Source organism: Anopheles marshallii, chromosome 3 (genome assembly GCF_943734725.1).
Source record: "Anopheles marshallii chromosome 3, idAnoMarsDA_429_01, whole genome shotgun sequence".
NCBI classification, from domain to species: domain Eukaryota; kingdom Metazoa; phylum Arthropoda; class Insecta; order Diptera; family Culicidae; genus Anopheles; species Anopheles marshallii.
Window position 1 is genome coordinate 83,851,096 of NC_071327.1, and position 16,995 is coordinate 83,868,090.

Genomic DNA, 16,995 nt, shown 5'->3' on the forward strand with positions numbered 1-16,995 from the left:
ATAACAACTTTAGGACGGCAACGGCGTTTAGGAGTACAGTGACTAATATTGGTTTCCACTGGTTCCATGGTTTTTTTGTCGGCAATGGCATTGTGGGATGAGGAGGCGCTCTAGGCGCATGTGTCGGAGATCAGCAATCTATAATTGACAATGTTCCGGACGCGAGGAGGTACAGTGATTTTTGTAAATCTCCTACCTCTCAATATTGATTCATAATCAGGGTTTGGGTTGTTCGCTAACTACTCCAAGCTAAATGATAATATGTTAACAGTACTCCTTAAAGAAGAAGAATTCGTCGTTTTAAAATTGTCTGTTTAAACATCTATAAATTGACTCGGTATCAGATGATTATTTTGTACGGCACTGTAACCACCAGTGCCGCCGGTGTTCGGAGTGTAATCAAAGCAACACACATCGTTACCCCCAAAGGGATTAGCCAAGATTGTGGAATGAACAACAGAAGGGACACGATTTGTCATGAATCACATCGACAGGCGGCTAGGATAGTGCACGTGAAGTAGTGTGTTTAAAATCAAGCAAGCTGTCTGTCGCTTGTGGTGTGGCAAAACTCCTGTCTGGTAGTAGCGGTGCCACCGTAGTTAAAAACTGTGATATCGTTAACGAACTGTATCCGCACTGATTCTTCACTGACTCCCGGCAGGATGGTATCTTCGGATGGTTTACATTACATCAACTCCTCCAACAAGGTACGTATGTTTGTGAAAGTAAAATACAAATAATCATTACTTTTAGGTAAAGCTTCGGGATATCGTGTCAGATGGGATATGAAAATGCAGGCAGTGTCCTTAGGAATGGGACTGTTGTGTCATAAGCACCTGGCAACCGTACTAATCCAATATTGGCCGGAATGTTGCCCTAATTTCAGCCTAATGCTTCGTCGGAAGCGCCAAAACTATGGACATACGTGGAGGACGCATCGCTTTTTATGCTTACGGGGTTCGCTTGGGAGTGCATTCCGTGCGTTTGGGGAAAGGGGAAGATAAGATAGTGAGCTGCCGTGTACGTGTAAGGACGGGCAGTTGGATGATAGGGTTGCGTGCCACGACGCGAAACGTCAGCGCGATTGCTACAAACGGTGGTTCTTTATCAGTTGGCTTGTCACTTTCGCTTTCACTTACGAAAAGTTCTATCTGTCCTCCACTCTACTCCATCCCATCCTGGTCCCTGGTAGGTTACTATGGACGTGTTGAGCATCGAAGACTCTATGTGTGGGATGCGGATCATGGCCTGGTCATGGTGTGGTCATAATGGCGGAAGGCCTGTCATATGCTCTGTGTGTGTGTGTGGCACGTGCGAAGGGCGAGGAGAAGCACGGGAGCAGGGAGAGATGACTCAAAGCTCGCTCGGGTCGCTAGCGTGGACTCCATCTTCACCAACACAGAAAGCGTAGGCAACCGTCAACCTCCGCCGTCTTAATCTCTTATCAAACGCGCTTGGTTCCCGAGTGGCTGCCAGTGTGTGCAAGAGTAGCGTACGCTTCACTAGTGTTTGTTCGCGATTTGTTACAACCCGTGTGTTTGGTGTGTTGTGTGTCGTGGCTGGCACGGGTGCAACCTCGGGTGTGTGGAAACAGTTTGGTGGCAGTCGCTAAACCTGCTCCGATATTATTCTACACTTCCCTATCCCTTGGGTGTTGGGTGTACTTGTGTTTCGGTGTGGTCACATCTGCTCACATTCGCCCGGGTGCACACATCGTAGGTTAGTGGACACCAGTGGTCAACGAGTGCAGCATTATCCTGTAACCCATCATCAACTTGTGCATGAGTGTGTGTGTGTGATTGCGGGTGTGTAGGTGGTCAACAACTTAAATCAACACATATCTCTCCGATCCCTTCGCTGCAATATCTATCCGTCCAGGAATGATCCTTCCATCCGTTCGTTGCTCCCCGTACGCTCGATCCGATAAGCGTCCAATGTCAGCCTGTGCCTGTATGCCCGCCAAGCGGGTTTATTTGCGTGTTTTCTTGCTGAGGCGCCCAAGTGTAGCCGAGTATGGAAGCGCTTTACATTTCCACGATCGTGCGCGCCACTGTCGCTTATCTAGAGAATAAACAAACCAAGCCAACCGCGTCTATTGTGGGAATGCAGCAGGGGCTGAATCTAGAACGCGTCCGCCACTTGCCCGGTGTCTCCGTCTGCTGTGTTGTCCCATTGCTTAGGGCAGTGCTGGCCCGCAAGGTATGCAAGTGGCTGTAGGCGAGGCTAGTGCTGTGCGCAAAGACGATTCAAGCGGCGCGACGAACGACTGGTCAGACTTTGCGGGAGCCCTTCGCAGTCAGTTACTAGCGATGGTTACGACCGTTATCACGGCGGTGGCTGCAGCAAGACGCCATACTAATTGTTCCGAGGATAACTGTGAGGATAACGAAAGTGGCCCGCGACTGTCCGGCCCGTTACGAAGGCTGCGTAGACAGTCGTCCCGACTGCGGAACCTGCTGCCATTGCTCAGTGGAACTGCCAGCGGTGGAAAACTGGAGAAAGTGCCCATCGAACAGGTATTGCCCGTTTTTTGCAGCGTCTTCGAACGTTGCAGGGAGCGCGCGAAGTACTGGGAGGTGGTATTGTTGTTTTGCATTCAACCACCGCATCCAAACAAAGGCAGGGGGTGAAAGGTCATACCCGCATGACGAACGTCTTTTAGACTTGCAATTAGATTGGTTTGCCGTTAGAATGAGTCACACCGTCGTACTTGATTGACGCATTCGTTCCTGCCAGAACCACAAGTTAGACCACATTGAAAAACGGTGCCGCTATAAAGCATTGCTAGTTTGCAGTGAAAACGGAGCGATATCTTTACTGCTGCTCATGCGATAGTCTGCGCAAACAAGCAGCCGTGTGATAAAACCCCAAGAGCAGCGCCTTTAGAGACTTTCTCCTCCAGCGTAGTGCTGCGATCAGTCTGCCAACAGAGATGCAAAACGATATCGGTCGTGTTTGTCATAGGCGAACAGGAATGACTCACGTGGACGAATGCTATTTTCAAAGTGTCTACAACGTGCGGCAGAGACGGAACCCGTGATAGATGTGTACGTGCTGGAGGAAAATGATCTGTTTTTTTGTGTTCTTGATCGACCATTTTTCTACTTGGCACAATCAATAATTGCGTTTTCTGTGATGAAGATTTCATTCCGTCTGTCGTTATCGTTGGTTTCCGGTAAACGATCGAACGTAATCACATGACGATGAAATTCTTTAGCGCTGAAATACGCTCCATCTAGAAAGATGCTTCCGTTAATTAATCTAAAACCGGGCGACCGTTAATCCATGTTCCACAATCTTGGAGGAGAAAAAAAAATCGATCATCGTGAATGTTGGCGGCTTTCTGTGGCCAAATCGGTGGCGAACGGTTTATTTTTCAAACCCCAAACCCTTGATTCTCTCTAACCCTGTGTGTTCGTGTGTGTGTTTTTTTGTCGATCGAGGATGAGGTCATGGCAGCATGATTAAGAGGCTGTAAATACATTACCGATAGTAAATGGGATTGTTATAGAGTGACAAAAAACAACGAGCGTTTGAAGCACTTGATAAGCGCCCGAATGATAATGTCAAACTAAGGTACCAATCCGGTTGATGAAATGCCGAGAAATGTCGAGGATTCGGTTACTTGACCATAGCCATCGAACGTTAATGAAGGTATCATAAGCTACGGCAACGGGAGTCCGTTTTGGTGTAATGAGAACGATGGAGAAGCTCGATGAGGCATGACGAACGGACTCCTCCCTCCCCCATATGGCAGGAAAAGCCCCTTTTAGCGGTTCCGCATCGGCGACCGACTAGTCAGCCGACCAGCCAGTCGACCAGAATTATAGGAAGGTAATTCGAATAAAAAGACCCGGCCCGACACACCGAGGCGATGGGGATCCTTTCTGAGGCTTCTCTTATTAGCTGGCACAAATGGAATCCTCGAGGTCAAGAAACGTCTTACAACTTCATAGGTGAAAAACCGCCCTGTAGCATGGGCTACATTTGCCTGGTGGACACAATTTCTAAACATTACACCGTTCGTGTGTGTATTTGTTGATTTTCAAAACCCCCGGTGAGAGAGGGGACCCCACTATCCCCCACTGGCTTCACCTGCCCCATACAGCTGTGGAACTAATGTCGAATTTCAACACCCGTCGCGCAACCACCGACAAGGTTTTTTTGTGTTGTGTGCGAGCGAACCGGCAAAGGGTTTGTTGTAGTTTGTGGTAAAGAAACCTGCTTCAATTGACTTTAGATATAATTACAACGGCCGTATTGAGTTACGGACACCTTTTTTGTTTATATTGCGTCGCGTTGGTGTGCGCACTGAGGTGTGCATGACGGGCGCAGGAATTGCTACTCGGCTCCTGGTGGTGGAAAGCCCTTCGGGTGGGTGGTTTTTTTTTTTTGGGACACCCGGACCTGGAACTGGTTTAAACCTCAACCATGAGAAATGGGTTGATTAATACGAGTGGCTTTGAGACGTTTTACGATGATGGTACGTTGCTGTAGTCACGCACAATCAATGGCCAAGCCGCTCCAGTACTCTAGATGCCAATTGTAATCGTAGCAAGATGATGAGATGGAGGGAGGTCCCCTTTTTTGTTCCATCCTTGGAGAATCCATCATCCTCTGAAGCATGTCGATGCCGACAGCATTCGGTTTCGGTCGAAGCGAAAACCATTTGGCTTCAGTTTCGTCCGTGGCCGTGTATCGCTTGCTGGCGGAACGCTTCGTCAACAAATTGGAATGATGGTTTTTGTTTGTGTCGCCAAGATGAAAAATCCTTTTTTGCAGTTTCGGATTGGGATCGAGGTAGCTACATTCCAAAGATCGAGGCCATTGATAAGGCTTGCGCAATCGCCGCAAGAGTAATGGGAAGGCAGCAATATTCGCTTGATAATAATGAATGCTGACCGGAGGGCGACTGGCTGATGATGCCAGCGACATGTCGTAATGTTCCAGAATGGATGAGAATCACCATGGGGCTTAAGATCAGAATCGGGGAGCTTGGGATTCGCGTACTGCGCTCGCACAGCATCGAGCAGATCGCAGGGATGCGCTCGAGTTAGTCTTGTCGTGCGATCGATCGGAAGCTGAAGCGCTAAGAAGAGTGCAATAAGATTCCCAGAACTCGGGGAAAACGTCGAGAAAAGCGTTGACATTGTGGTGTGCCAGTAGTGCGGTGCGTGTGCAGTCGTTCTCAAAGTTGACGCGACGTGAAATTGGACACCGGCCGATCCGCTCGCCGCCCGCCGCTCCAGCGGAATTCGAGGGTTTGCTATCGAAAGAGGACGTGTACCGGAACGGAACCGAAGGAAAACAACCGTTCTGAAACCTGTTCTATAGCAGCCGGCACGGAACGGAACGGAACGGCGGCAACCTACACCTCCCCTCCCCCTCCCGGCCACGATCACAGCCCCACAGTTCGTTGCTGTGGATCTTTCGCTTTCATTAGTGTTGCGAAGTGTTTTGTTTTGGTGCGGCGGCACACTCTACGGACGACAGGTGTCGTGGGCGCAATTCGTTCGCTCGGCTTGCTAATCGAATTAGACCCGACGGTCGCAAACAAACGGCCCGCCTAGCGAACACGGCCGTTGCTGTTCTCGCTGGCTGCTGGACGTTCTCCCGCGAAGGCACGCCATTCATATAGCCGAATCCTAAGTGAACGGCGGATCGCGACCGCCCATCGAGTACGGGATAAGAGTCCGCGCAAAACATGGAGCAGCCACCGGCAGCGCGGCGACTAACGCGCGACGAATCCGAGGACAGTCCGGTCGAGTTCGTGGTGGTGGAGTCGGACGTATCGATGTCCGATGCGGGACTCAGCTCGCCGGAGAAGAAACCGAAGAAGAAGCGCAGTGGCCTATCATTCAAGAAACTGCGCAGCAACGCGCAGAAGCTTATACCGAAGCGAGGTCGAAAGGATTCGTCGGCGAAATCGTCCGAGACGAGCTCGCTCGGTGGTGATTCGGGCATGGTGAGTGGCGGTACGGATGACTTGCTTCCGGCCACCCCTTCCCCACCTCCGCCTGCTTCACCAACGGGGACCGAGGCGTCTTTCGACACCGTACTGAAATCGACCGAAAGCCTGCCGGCAATCAAGGAGGATCCGGTACGTGAGGCCGCACTGCTTGGTGCACGCTCGGACGAGGACATACTGTTGGATGGAAAGGACAAACAGCGGCAGAAAAAAGCGCGCAAGCCAAGCCGTGCGGCTAGTTTCATGAAGAAGTTGGCTGGACGTTCCAAGTCGTCGAAGGTGGCGCCAAACCCGGAGGGATCGCCGGCAGCTGGTGGAGCTTCCGAGGGTGACGAGATATCGTCCGGAACGTTGGAGACTCCGCTGAGCATCAAGCGCCAAACGCCGGAAGGTGCCATGTTTGTGTCGGGTGCCGAGCAGTACCAAAATGGTGACCGGGACGACGGAACGTCGGTGGATCCACCATCGCCGATTTTGGTGCGGCAGCTCGATTCCGAACCGACGGCACTAAGGGCCAAACGGACTGAAATGAAAATCACGCTCACACGCAGCCTGGCTAAACCGTCGACCTCACTGGAAACCTCGCTGGACGGCGCAAACACTGATGTGAACGATGCGATGCGAAGCAACGATGGCGGTGGCATGGGCAATGGTAAGGCTTCTTCCGGTTTTTAGTTACAACCCAACCGACGAAGCCAAACCGACTTCGTTCGGTTGTGGTGACCGTCGGTTGGGTTCGGAAACTCGACTGGTTCGGGTACGACCACCATCAAATACAGGGTACAGTGCGCTGATGATGATGTTGATAATTCTCTCCCCGCAGGCCTGAACGTCACTCGGAACGCGGTGGCTGAGAACAGCAGGGAGCTCGCAATCGACTCTAAACCAATTAGCTCAGACATCGTTTCTGTTCCGACACCGAGGGTATCAATCGGGATTGAACAATCGCCGCAGTTGATCGCAGCCGTTCGTACGCAACAGTCATCGTCATCCACGTCATCCGTTGATACGCGTCTGTCCAGTCTGCTGAGCGGCGACTACATCGCGGAGATCAATAAGTTTTCCATCGAGAACATTACCAACGCCGGCGCGGGTTTAGTAGCAGGAGGAGCAGGAGGAGGAGGAGGTGGAGGAGTAGGAGGAGCAGAAGCAGGAGCGGGAGGAGAAGGAGTAGTGGAATTGCCACCATTGCCGCAGCCACGTGCATCGTTGTCGATTCGGGAGCGATTCTTCCAGCAGCCGGTAGTGACGATCGAGTCGGCCCCAAACTTTGATTCCCAGGACGTTGCACCACCGTCGTCGGTTGTCGTCGACGAGGAAATAGACGGTTTTATGAGGAAAGCGAGAGGAGCGAGTTCGGCCACCGGATCCGGAGGAACAGCGCGTTCGAAAGGGGGCAGCAAGAGCCCGGCGACGGTTGACAAACCTACGGCGGGCGCCGCCAGTGGGCAGCAGCAAGACTTGTCGTCGTCGTCGGCCTCATCGTCGACGTCGGCAAGTAAGGCAGCTTCTACGGTACGTACACAGGAAGCGGCTAAGCCATATCAGCTGGGTAACAGCCTAAAGAATCCCAACAATTCTGGATTTAAATCGATCGAACAGCAGCAGCCGGCCGACCAGCAGCAGGATCCATTGCCAGTGAACGTCAGTGTGGACAGCAAGGGGAACGCGGAGAAGCAGGACGAGCAACAGGGCGACACCATCCCAACCGAACCGACAATAGTTTTCGATATCGGAACACAGGTACGCCCGGACAGAACCTCCACTATCGTTAAGCCTGCTGGTGGCCGCTCAGCGGCCACAACGCTTGCCGTACCTTCCGCGGGACTGGAGAGCGGTGCCCAGTCGGGGACATTTGCCTCGATCGGTAGCACCTCACGCTCGCTTGACGAGCTGATCGGCGTTGGAGGTGGTGGTTCGTACGACGACAATAGTCAAAACAACACTAGCGAGGGTTCGCTACGGCGCATTGCTTACGTCGAACAGCCGACCTTCTACACGCCAGAAGAGGAAGAGCTGCTGACAGGCAAGCCGCCACGATCCTCCTCCTCCCTGCTGTCGAGCGCGCTCGAGTCCGGCGAGTATTCGCTCGAGTCGGAGGACTACCTCGAGAGCAAGATGTCCCCGCACGGTGATCTGCTACTCGAGAAGGGGGCCTCCGACCAATCGGTAAGTGTCGTTGGCCCCTGTCCCTCGATCCTTTCTAGAACTCCAATTGTTGTGCAAAACTTCCTGGAGCTCGGCGGTAGTGGAAGTGATCGAGACCACTAGTCGATATGTACTACCAACCTGATACGGACTTCTCATGAATGAAAACATACGGTGATTGTGAACTCGAGTTGTGAATGGGAACAGATCATCGTTCAAGTGCGTGTGTGACTTTAGTGAGACTTTCTTGGTGATGAAATTTTATTTATTGATATTTCGAAGTGGACGATTATCCAATGATCCTAGGGTTAATCGAGGATCTTGGTGATCTGTTTTAAACTAATTCAAAATCCTGATTGATACGTTTCATTTATATATTACATCGTTTAGATCAGTTGATAATTCCGCTGTGTTGCAATATTCCGCGTAGTTGAGAAGGTTGAAAGTTTGTTTCACCATTCAAGCAATTTGTTGCATATCTACTTTTCTCCATATGCATCTTCATATTTGCATACCGCAGGTACTTCAGCGGATGCATCCAAAATATGAAGCAAATGATAAAATAAGTGCAACGTTGCCAACGAGCCGTGGTGCTAGTAAATCATCGTTATCAGATTCGCGCTATCTCTCGTAGCTAGTTGTTGGTTCTAGCAAGAGTGGATTGCAACAATGTCCTAACAGGTTCTGAACAGTAAACTTGGTGCACCGCACCCCAGGCCGTTGAACCTGGAGCGAAATGGATGGAATTTTGGGATAACCGGCGGATATGATATGACACGAGTGGGGGAAACACGAAAATCATGCTGTGTTATCTGGTTCTTGCCAAAAAATACGAACAATCTTTCATTCCGTACCACTACAGGCAACTATGGCGACTGGACAGGCCGAGAAGCGTGAGCATCTCTACAAAATTCTCGTCATCGGCGAACTCGGCACTGGCAAGACGTCCTTCATCAAGCGGTATGTGCATCAGTTCTTCAGCCAAAACTATCGCGCCACTATCGGAGTGGACTTTGCGCTCAAAGTGCTCAACTGGGACCAGAACACGATCATCCGCCTCCAGCTGTGGGATATTGCCGGTAAGAAGATTGCGAAGTGGAGACGATCAGTCAGGGTTCTGCAAACAAGCGATGGGTTCTTTCAATTTTAGGGCAGGAACGGTTTGGTAACATGACCCGGGTATACTACAAGGAAGCAGTAGGTGCATTCATCGTTTTCGACGTCACACGCAGTGCCACATTCGACGCAGTGATCAAGTGGAAAAACGATCTCGACTCAAAAGTGCAACTTCCCGATGGCAAACCTATTCCGTGCATACTCTTAGCCAACAAGGTACGTTCGCTGCAACATTGCACAGCACCGATTCCGATCGCTCATCATGCGATTTTTTTTCCCGTAGAGTGACCAACAGAAGCAGGGAATAGTGACGACACCCGCCAAACTGGACGAGTACGTCAAGGAGCACGGGTTCGCCGGATGGTTCGAAACATCGGCAAAGGAGAACGTTAACATTGAAGAAGCGGCCAAATCGTTAGTGAATAAGGTGACTATTGTTTGTGGGAGGCCCCTCTTCTTGGAAGGGTAGCGCTTAATGTTGCTCTGCGTTTGTTACAGATTTTAATGAATGACAAACTGTTAAACACGGGTGAGGTTATCGATTCCGAACGGTTCGGCCTGATTGGCGCAAAGACGGACACGAGTCAGAAGAAATCCTGTGCTTGCTGACCAAACCCCAGACCTCAAGCAGCCTCGTGCCCCAACACACACTCACACAAGCGTCCCAGACCTTATTTGTTTATAACTGTGTGTTGCGGCGTGTCGTTTATGTGTGTGTGCATGTGTGACCGTACTGCAGTTATGCCATCGTCTATTATTTGCTTACGTTTGTTTGTTTAATTTTTAATTGTTTTTTTTTTATCATGTTTGACTTTCCATTGTCCAATCCCTTCTCCATTTCTAACCTTACTTACGTTTCTTTTTATTACTTTGATACCCACTAACTATTATACTACTCTAAAACTGTACGCTACTCCACAACATTGATCATAATCGCGTTGTTACTAAAATACTAGACCATTAACAGAACCAAAACCAAGTAATGTTCCCCCTTTTCGCGACCATTCATCAACTTTTGTTGCACACGATTCGTGAAGTTTTCGGCTGCTGTCGCCTCAGTGCAGATGTCTGCACACAGATGCAGCCAAGGAGGATCGACCAAGCCGAGCACGCTGAAGGGTGAACCGGGATGAAACCGAAACCATCCACAGATTTACGGAAGCAGGAGTGATGTTATAAAACCTCTCCCACGTCCACCGCTCTTGGGGTGGGCGATCGTTTGTTATTGTTAATGATGATGAAGATCTTGTTGGCGTTTAAGATGTATGCGAGCAAAGGCCATTTTAATCGATGGTAAATTAAATGCACGTTGATCGTAATAAGAAACCCGAAACAAATTGTAGGAACACGTGTTCAAATATAAAAAATCTAACCATGAAAGTCCAACAGAATATTTACCGCTTTCGTCGATACCGGCTTTAAAACACATGAAACATGTTTCGGGCTAAAGAATCTTAAATGGAAAAGGGATATATTGTGCAGCAAACAGCTCGCCATGGCTGGGGATGTCTTCGCAAGTGTTCCGTTTACATTGTGGCCTTCACCACGGTCAACAAAAACGCTTCGTCCAGCTGCCAAATCCAGAACCGTAATACAACGCCACGATCGGCTTAACTTGTTGGGGGATAGTTCGTGTGCGACCCAATGCAGCTGTAAGGACACGCGTATGATAAAGCGATAGGTTAGAGAACAAGAGATAAAATGTTTTAAACGAGGAAGAAATGTAACCTTGCCTAACTTGTGAAAGAAACCAACACACGGCATGTTTCGGATATTAAAAAAAATGTAGCAACGTATGGCAAAAACACACAGCACTGCTTGCTGGTAAAAGTTCATCAATTGCCATTATGAATTATTTTCTGTTTTCCGTACGCTTTTAGATTCATTTGAGGTACAAGAACCGAACCATAGTATCGAACGAAAACGCCAGGATAAGTAGAACTAGCTCTCGTTCTGGTTGATTTCCATTTCCGCTGTGCAGCAAACCAGCTGTTGAGCAGTTTGTGCTGGAAAACTAGAAACGTTTTTTTGTGATGTTGTTGAAGGGCATCACACCGCTGGGAGAAATCGTTGGATTCGGGTAAGTACTTGAGTTTGAATATGTTTATTTTTAATGCTACGTTTCCCGGTACGAAAGAGACCTGCAGGAGCGAAGAAGCGAAGTGTGTTCTTGTAGGGGAAACATCGATGATGTTGTGGGCAAACGTGGGTGATTATAAAGTACTTGCATTATTTGTTGATTCGTGAGACACTAAGTTCGTTGAGAGACAGAACAGGATCGTCATCAACAGGTTATCTGTACAACGTGGGATGACTTGTTGGAGGTAAATTAGTCGTCGGGATCTGACAAGAGTTAGGCACTTCACAACACTGAGACCAATACCGTGCGCCTGTTTTCCAGTAGTAATACAGTACACAAGGATAAATTTTCCCAGTTTGACAATGTGGCAGCACAAAGCCAATTCATTAACCCTAGCATAGAATAGAAAATGTATCAAATAAATGTACAATCTTCTCCACTGCCGTTGGCTTGTGGCGCCCAATTTAATTGCCCACACTCCATGAGGGAGTGTTCCCAAACACATACATTAGTGGGCAGAGCCAGGAAAAAAATAGACCTACACGTTTAAGTACTAGAAACCCACCCACCCGTACAGGTGCAGACCAGGTAACAGGTTTCGTAAAAGAATCCATTCGAATTAAAACCGGAACTTCCGCGTGGAAGGAAGCGCCAGAGGCCCAATCAAGTGCCCGCACTTACACGCTGCCTCGGCCAAAATGAAGATCTCAAAACGGTAGCAAACGATGCTGATGCCCATTTTTCCCTCTCCGATTATAGTCGGCTATTTACGGCTCGATTTTGGGCACGCGTTTAGGCCATCTTTAGGCCCCGCTTTTTATGTTCGTCCCTTCCCCACACACACACACACCTTTTCCTGCTGCGCGCGCCCGTCATCTTGTCTTCTTGCGATCCACCTGAATTCGCCTGATGGTGTGGTGGTACCGCGAATGTGTTTCTGTTTTAACAACTAGCACAGTTTAACGTACAATTAATCCATCGGGAACGCTACGCAGCAGCCACATGTATCGCGGCCACACAACAGAGCAAGAGGAGAAGGATAACAGTGTGTGGTGCACACATACACACACACACAAAAGGCGCGAGCAAAATCAATTAGCCTAAACCGCGATGGGAGGCTGATGGGGGTACAGGGGTTGCTGCTGCCAGCATCCTCTGCTTGGGCATTATTAAAAGAGTACATGAAAGCACCATCGAAAGGGTGCGAAGAAATAAAAACGGAGAAACACACACAACATAACTGCACTCTGTCTCTCTCTCTCTCTCTCCCCCCCACCCCCACCCGGGGTCGACGTGTTCAACAAAGCATAAATGGCAAAGAGATAGAAATAGGGAAAAACGCACACCCAAATACCCAAAGTACCACCCCGGTACCACAAAAAGTGCCATAAACAACACCGATTAGCGAAGGGAAAATCTGGTCAATCTGGTCTGCCGCAGTATTTTTGGGCCGTAAATTATACGCCTATTTTACACATACACACACACGCACTAATTGTGAGGCGAATGTTTAATGATAATAATCGGTGGCTTGCTTCGATGTGCCTGTGTGCCGTTGTCGAGTGTGCTATAATTGCATTATAACGACTTCATTTGCGCGGGACCTCTTTTCTTTATTTTTTTTGTTGGAACCTCAAGAAGTGACCGCTTTGCAAGATGTCCTTAATTGTGATCGTTGCACAAATCTTCTACAAAGCTTGGTTTAAGCTTGTTGGAGGTGGAGTACTCACGACGACTCACTGTAGAGTTCTGTTTCCACTGTACGCTCCCCGATGTTGAAGCCCACCCAAAAGGGGGGCTCGTGCAAAAGTGGCCATTTCCACTTTGGAGAGGAAACAGTTTTGCGGATGTAGAACGGAAGAATGTTTCTAAAGTAACTCACGCCTCCACGGTTTATGCCGCGTGCCAGATGAAAAGCTTATGTCGATAGAAAAAATGTTCTACATAATGCTTTATGCTATCTATCGATTCGGCTTAGGATAAGCCCGTGTGGAGAAATGTTGTCTGATGGAATTCGTACATGAAGCAAACTGTAATTGCATTTTTTTTTTTGTTGTTGCTTGTGTTTTATTGTGCGTATGGAACATCTCTGAAGACCAGCTGAAAACACACACACACACACCTTCTCACGTGCATTCCAAGCGTCCAGTCCCCTCGCCGAGCCGTTGATGGCCGACGGAGGCTTTGAATCTTCCGATTCCGGTTTCCAGGCGGCATCTTCTTTTTTTTGGGCGTTAATGCGCTAAAAACTATGGAAATAATTGTTTTCTCGTTTAATGTTGTTACCTACTTGTTTAATGCTCTGGCTACACCGGGCCGCGGGAGATGCTTTTCTCGAAGTGCGCGATGTACGGAATTTTCCTTGGAAGTCAAACTTTCCAGACGGTCCGGTTCCAGCCCTATGACCACCGACCGGCCAGATGGGGGATAAAGGATGAAACAAAGGGGGAGAGGGGGGGCTAACCGATCGTAGTGAAGGAAGCTTTACATTACCGTCCATTACGAGGAAAGTGTTGATCGAACAGAAGGATTGGCGAGTGTAAGAAAAAACACGAATTTGAGTGTACATTTGATGGATGCATCCTGCAACGATGCTGTGCCGGGGTAAATGGTGCGCGATACGATTACAGCTGTAAACATTTATTGCCCACCAATAACCGTACCTCCCTCTCGTTTGGACGAACACGTAGATCAGTAGAATCCCGCCTTGCGGACAAACTTCCGCAGCAGCATGTACGCCACCAGGTGTACCAGGACAATTTGTACTGCCATGACGAGATAGTTGAGATGGAGTGCCTCGTAAGATGTCGCGTATCCAGCGTCCTCTAGGACGGCTTTTCCGTTCGCTAGGCAGGTGGTGGTTTCGTTGCCGTTCGATGACTCATTGCAGGGGATCGACTCCATCGGCAGCCAATAGTAGACGGAGACTCCCTCGCTGGCGTAGAAGAAAAATGAGAGGTACTTGAGCAGCGGGAATGCGCGCAGGTTGAGATAGAGACCACCAAGTAGCATGAAGGCGAGAAACACGATATTGCTTGTCTCGATGGCCATGTTCATCGTGCCGGTTGTGCAGGACAGCAAATAGCCTGAAATGTACCAGCAGCAGCAATGTTAGCTTGGTGCGTGAATGAAGTCCTCAGAGAATCTGTATCCCATACCGTAGGCCATGGCCAGTATACTCGCACCGCTGGACACTAGCGACATGCAGCAGTACGTGAGAATGTCAGTCGTGAACCCGACAAATGCGTACACCACGCCAATGAATAGAAACGACTCGAAGAATGCCCGTGGTACACTGTACAGGACTTTGTGGACATAATACACGGAGAGGTTATAGCTCTTCTCGCCCACCTCACGGCGGATCAGTGGCATCTCGGAGGGAAACGTGTAGAACACACCGTAGCTGATCGTGTAAACCAGTTCGCTTATCATCAGAAACAGTGCTCCGCGAATGTCCTGGATTGAGGTTTGTGAAGCTGGACGTACTTCGTAGTACAGGGACGCTATCACAACGCTGGTAAACTGCATGGGAATGGAAGAAAGTGTCACGACGTGGGACGTTACTGTTGGGTATTGGGACTACTCACCAAAAATATAGCCGTCACTGTAAGATACTCGCGCACATTTCGAAAGCTATCGAGAGCCGTACGATGGAGCAGTATCGTGAGCTGTTTGGCCCGGCACACGCGGTGTTTGTCGTTGGCCAGCTTCTGGATGATCTTTGCCTGATGGTACCGGGTCATGAGACACTTTCGAGCGATATTTTCCCGACACGCCCTGCGCACGATCTCGTACCGATGAATGGCTTCATCGGCTTCACTGGCCGCGAACGCGATCGCATCGGGACTTACGAGCTGGAAGTAAAAGTCGGCAGGATTTCCACTCGCCGGCAGCTGTTTGCCAATGCTGCGAAGACACAATTTTTCGTTCTGAATGCGCAGGCGCGTGAGTAAATCGTGCAACAGGGACTTACGAGCTGAAAAAATCCATCCGATCGGCCGTCGGTCCCTGATAGAAGACGGTTCCGCCGTCTTGCAGCAGGATAACATCGCTGAAACACTGAAACACCTGTGAAGGAGGGTCGTGAATCGTGCATATCACCGCTCGCCGACCGTTGGCACACAGACTCTGGAGTGTTTTCATTACCGACGCAGCATTGAAGCTGTCCAATCCGGTAGTTGGTTCGTCACAGAAAAGAATGTCCGGCTCGGTAAGCAACTCGCCGGCCAAATTCACCTTCTTTCGCTCACCGCCCGACAGCTGAGCGATCCGCGTCCCCCAGCAGCCCTGCAGTCCCAGCTCGTTGATGATGCGCAGCACAGCGACATATCCGACATTTTTAAGTCTAGCCTGTAGAGTTCCAGACAAAAGGGGCGGACTTTAATCAAAGGTTAGTTTCGTTCGGACCACCCCTAACCTGCACTGGATTGTGCACTCAGTAGCACGGGGTTTGTTTTGGGCAAACAGAGTTGTGCGCCGTTGGTCATTGGAGAGCGAGCTACAATCACAAACTGTCTACAGGACCTACCACAAAGGTTAGATGCTCAGCAACGGTCAGTGTCTGTAGGGCGATCTCGTACTGTGGCACGAATCCGGTCAGCTGTTTCATCTGCGTCCTGGTCACGTACAGACCGTTGATAAGCACCTTTCCATGGACGGTGGTGGAGCCGGTGATTCGCATTGAGATGGCGGCCAGTAGCGTTGTTTTGCCAGCACCACTAGCGGGGAATTAGAAGCAGGGGTCTGTTTATAGTTGTGACCTGATTGTGACTGTATGGCCGTTGAGCCGTTGTAGCGTTTGGAGATTATAACGCTTGGAGAGGCGTATCCACATTGAAGGCATGGGCGAATGTAAAGTTCCGGCTTGTTAGCTAGGACACTAGGAAACGCGCCACCTAGGACCATTGGGGCCTACTAACAAGATGTTGGGAAGTTTGTCAGGACAAGACGAGAACAAGGAGTTCCTTGTTTGTAGGTAAGTCCAAACAAGAGAATCGGTAAAACTTATTAAACACGGGACGATTATTTCGTGGAAAAAAGGACACACATGACAGATGGTACAAAAAAAAACATGTTTAAAAACGGTAGCATACTCTAAGTTAGTTATCGTTCTGCACTCCGAAGGGGATTTTCTGTACAACCATCGATCGTTAACACCGAGGAGGTAAAGTGGTGGTTCCAACTCCGATTGGCTGTTGAGCTAAGTTTCACACGCTCAACAAGAATGTTTGCGGGTTTGTGTTGCGAGGACACCTTGACTCTACTAACCTTGGGCCCATAATGGCCACCAAATTGTCGGATCGTACTGCACCGCTGGCTGCAAAACAGACAACAGTTAGTGAATTTTTCCTTCATCGCGTCAGGGGCGAGTTGCAACTTTGTCACAATCTGCTCGAAATGACGATCGTAACGATCGGTTCGGTAGATCAAGGTTTGCGCACAAGCTATCACTATCAGCACAGGCCGAGCGCGTCGTCGTTTCACCAAACACAACGGAAGCGATTTGCGTACCATTTCGAAGCAATGTAATTTCTTTCTTTTTTTGATGTCCTGGCCGACCATGCCACTCGTTTGCGGATGCCAATTGTCTGTCGGATGATGGCTGCACACTGACGGTTAGATTTTTCCATTCAAGCAGTACGGCACTGCTCAGCGTGCTGGAATTCGGTTTGTTTGCACTCAT

At 49.5% G+C, this 16,995-nt stretch overlaps 2 protein-coding genes across 3 annotated transcripts; one reads left to right on the forward strand and one right to left on the reverse strand.

Annotated features, from left to right (window-relative positions):
- The first annotated feature begins 5,704 nt into the window (after positions 1-5,704).
- LOC128710972 (uncharacterized) lies at positions 5,705-9,841 on the forward strand. Of its 2 annotated transcripts, XM_053805837.1 has the most exons (7): positions 5,705-6,620; positions 6,792-7,094; positions 7,143-8,137; positions 8,979-9,195; positions 9,267-9,448; positions 9,516-9,659; positions 9,731-9,841. In XM_053805837.1, exons 1-7 carry the CDS (start codon positions 5,705-5,707, stop codon positions 9,839-9,841), a joined length of 2,868 nt encoding a protein of 955 aa, XP_053661812.1. The 2 variants fall into 2 exon arrangements, with proteins under 2 accessions (XP_053661812.1, XP_053661813.1); XM_053805838.1 differs by having other exon boundaries at positions 6,792-7,711.
- Positions 9,842-14,003: 4,162 nt separating this feature from the next.
- Positions 14,004-16,995, reverse strand: LOC128716397 (protein brown). The gene is made up of 7 exons (XM_053811316.1): positions 16,824-16,995; positions 16,581-16,629; positions 15,841-16,030; positions 15,286-15,662; positions 14,900-15,218; positions 14,471-14,834; positions 14,004-14,398 (listed from the first exon to the last, which is right to left on the reverse strand). The coding sequence occupies exons 1-7, from the start codon at positions 16,993-16,995 to the stop codon at positions 14,004-14,006; spliced, it is 1,866 nt and encodes a 621-aa protein (XP_053667291.1).

Excerpts from the sequence above, each read along its gene's own strand:
- LOC128710972 (XM_053805837.1), top strand. The coding sequence starts at position 5,705 with ATGGAGCAGCCACCGGCAGCGCGGCGACTAACGCGCGACGAATCCGAG. Across the intron at positions 6,621-6,791 it reads TGGCGGTGGCATGGGCAATG|GCCTGAACGTCACTCGGAAC; the intron begins GTAAGGCTTCTT and ends CTCTCCCCGCAG. Across the intron at positions 9,449-9,515 it reads GCATACTCTTAGCCAACAAG|AGTGACCAACAGAAGCAGGG; the intron begins GTACGTTCGCTG and ends TTTTTCCCGTAG.
- LOC128716397 (XM_053811316.1), bottom strand. The coding sequence starts at position 16,995 with ATGAGTGCAAACAAACCGAATTCCAGCACGCTGAGCAGTGCCGTACTG. Across the intron at positions 16,630-16,823 it reads AATTACATTGCTTCGAAATG|CCAGCGGTGCAGTACGATCC; the intron begins GTACGCAAATCG and ends TCTGTTTTGCAG. Across the intron at positions 15,663-15,840 it reads CTGAGCATCTAACCTTTGTG|GCTAGACTTAAAAATGTCGG; the intron begins GTAGGTCCTGTA and ends GGAACTCTACAG.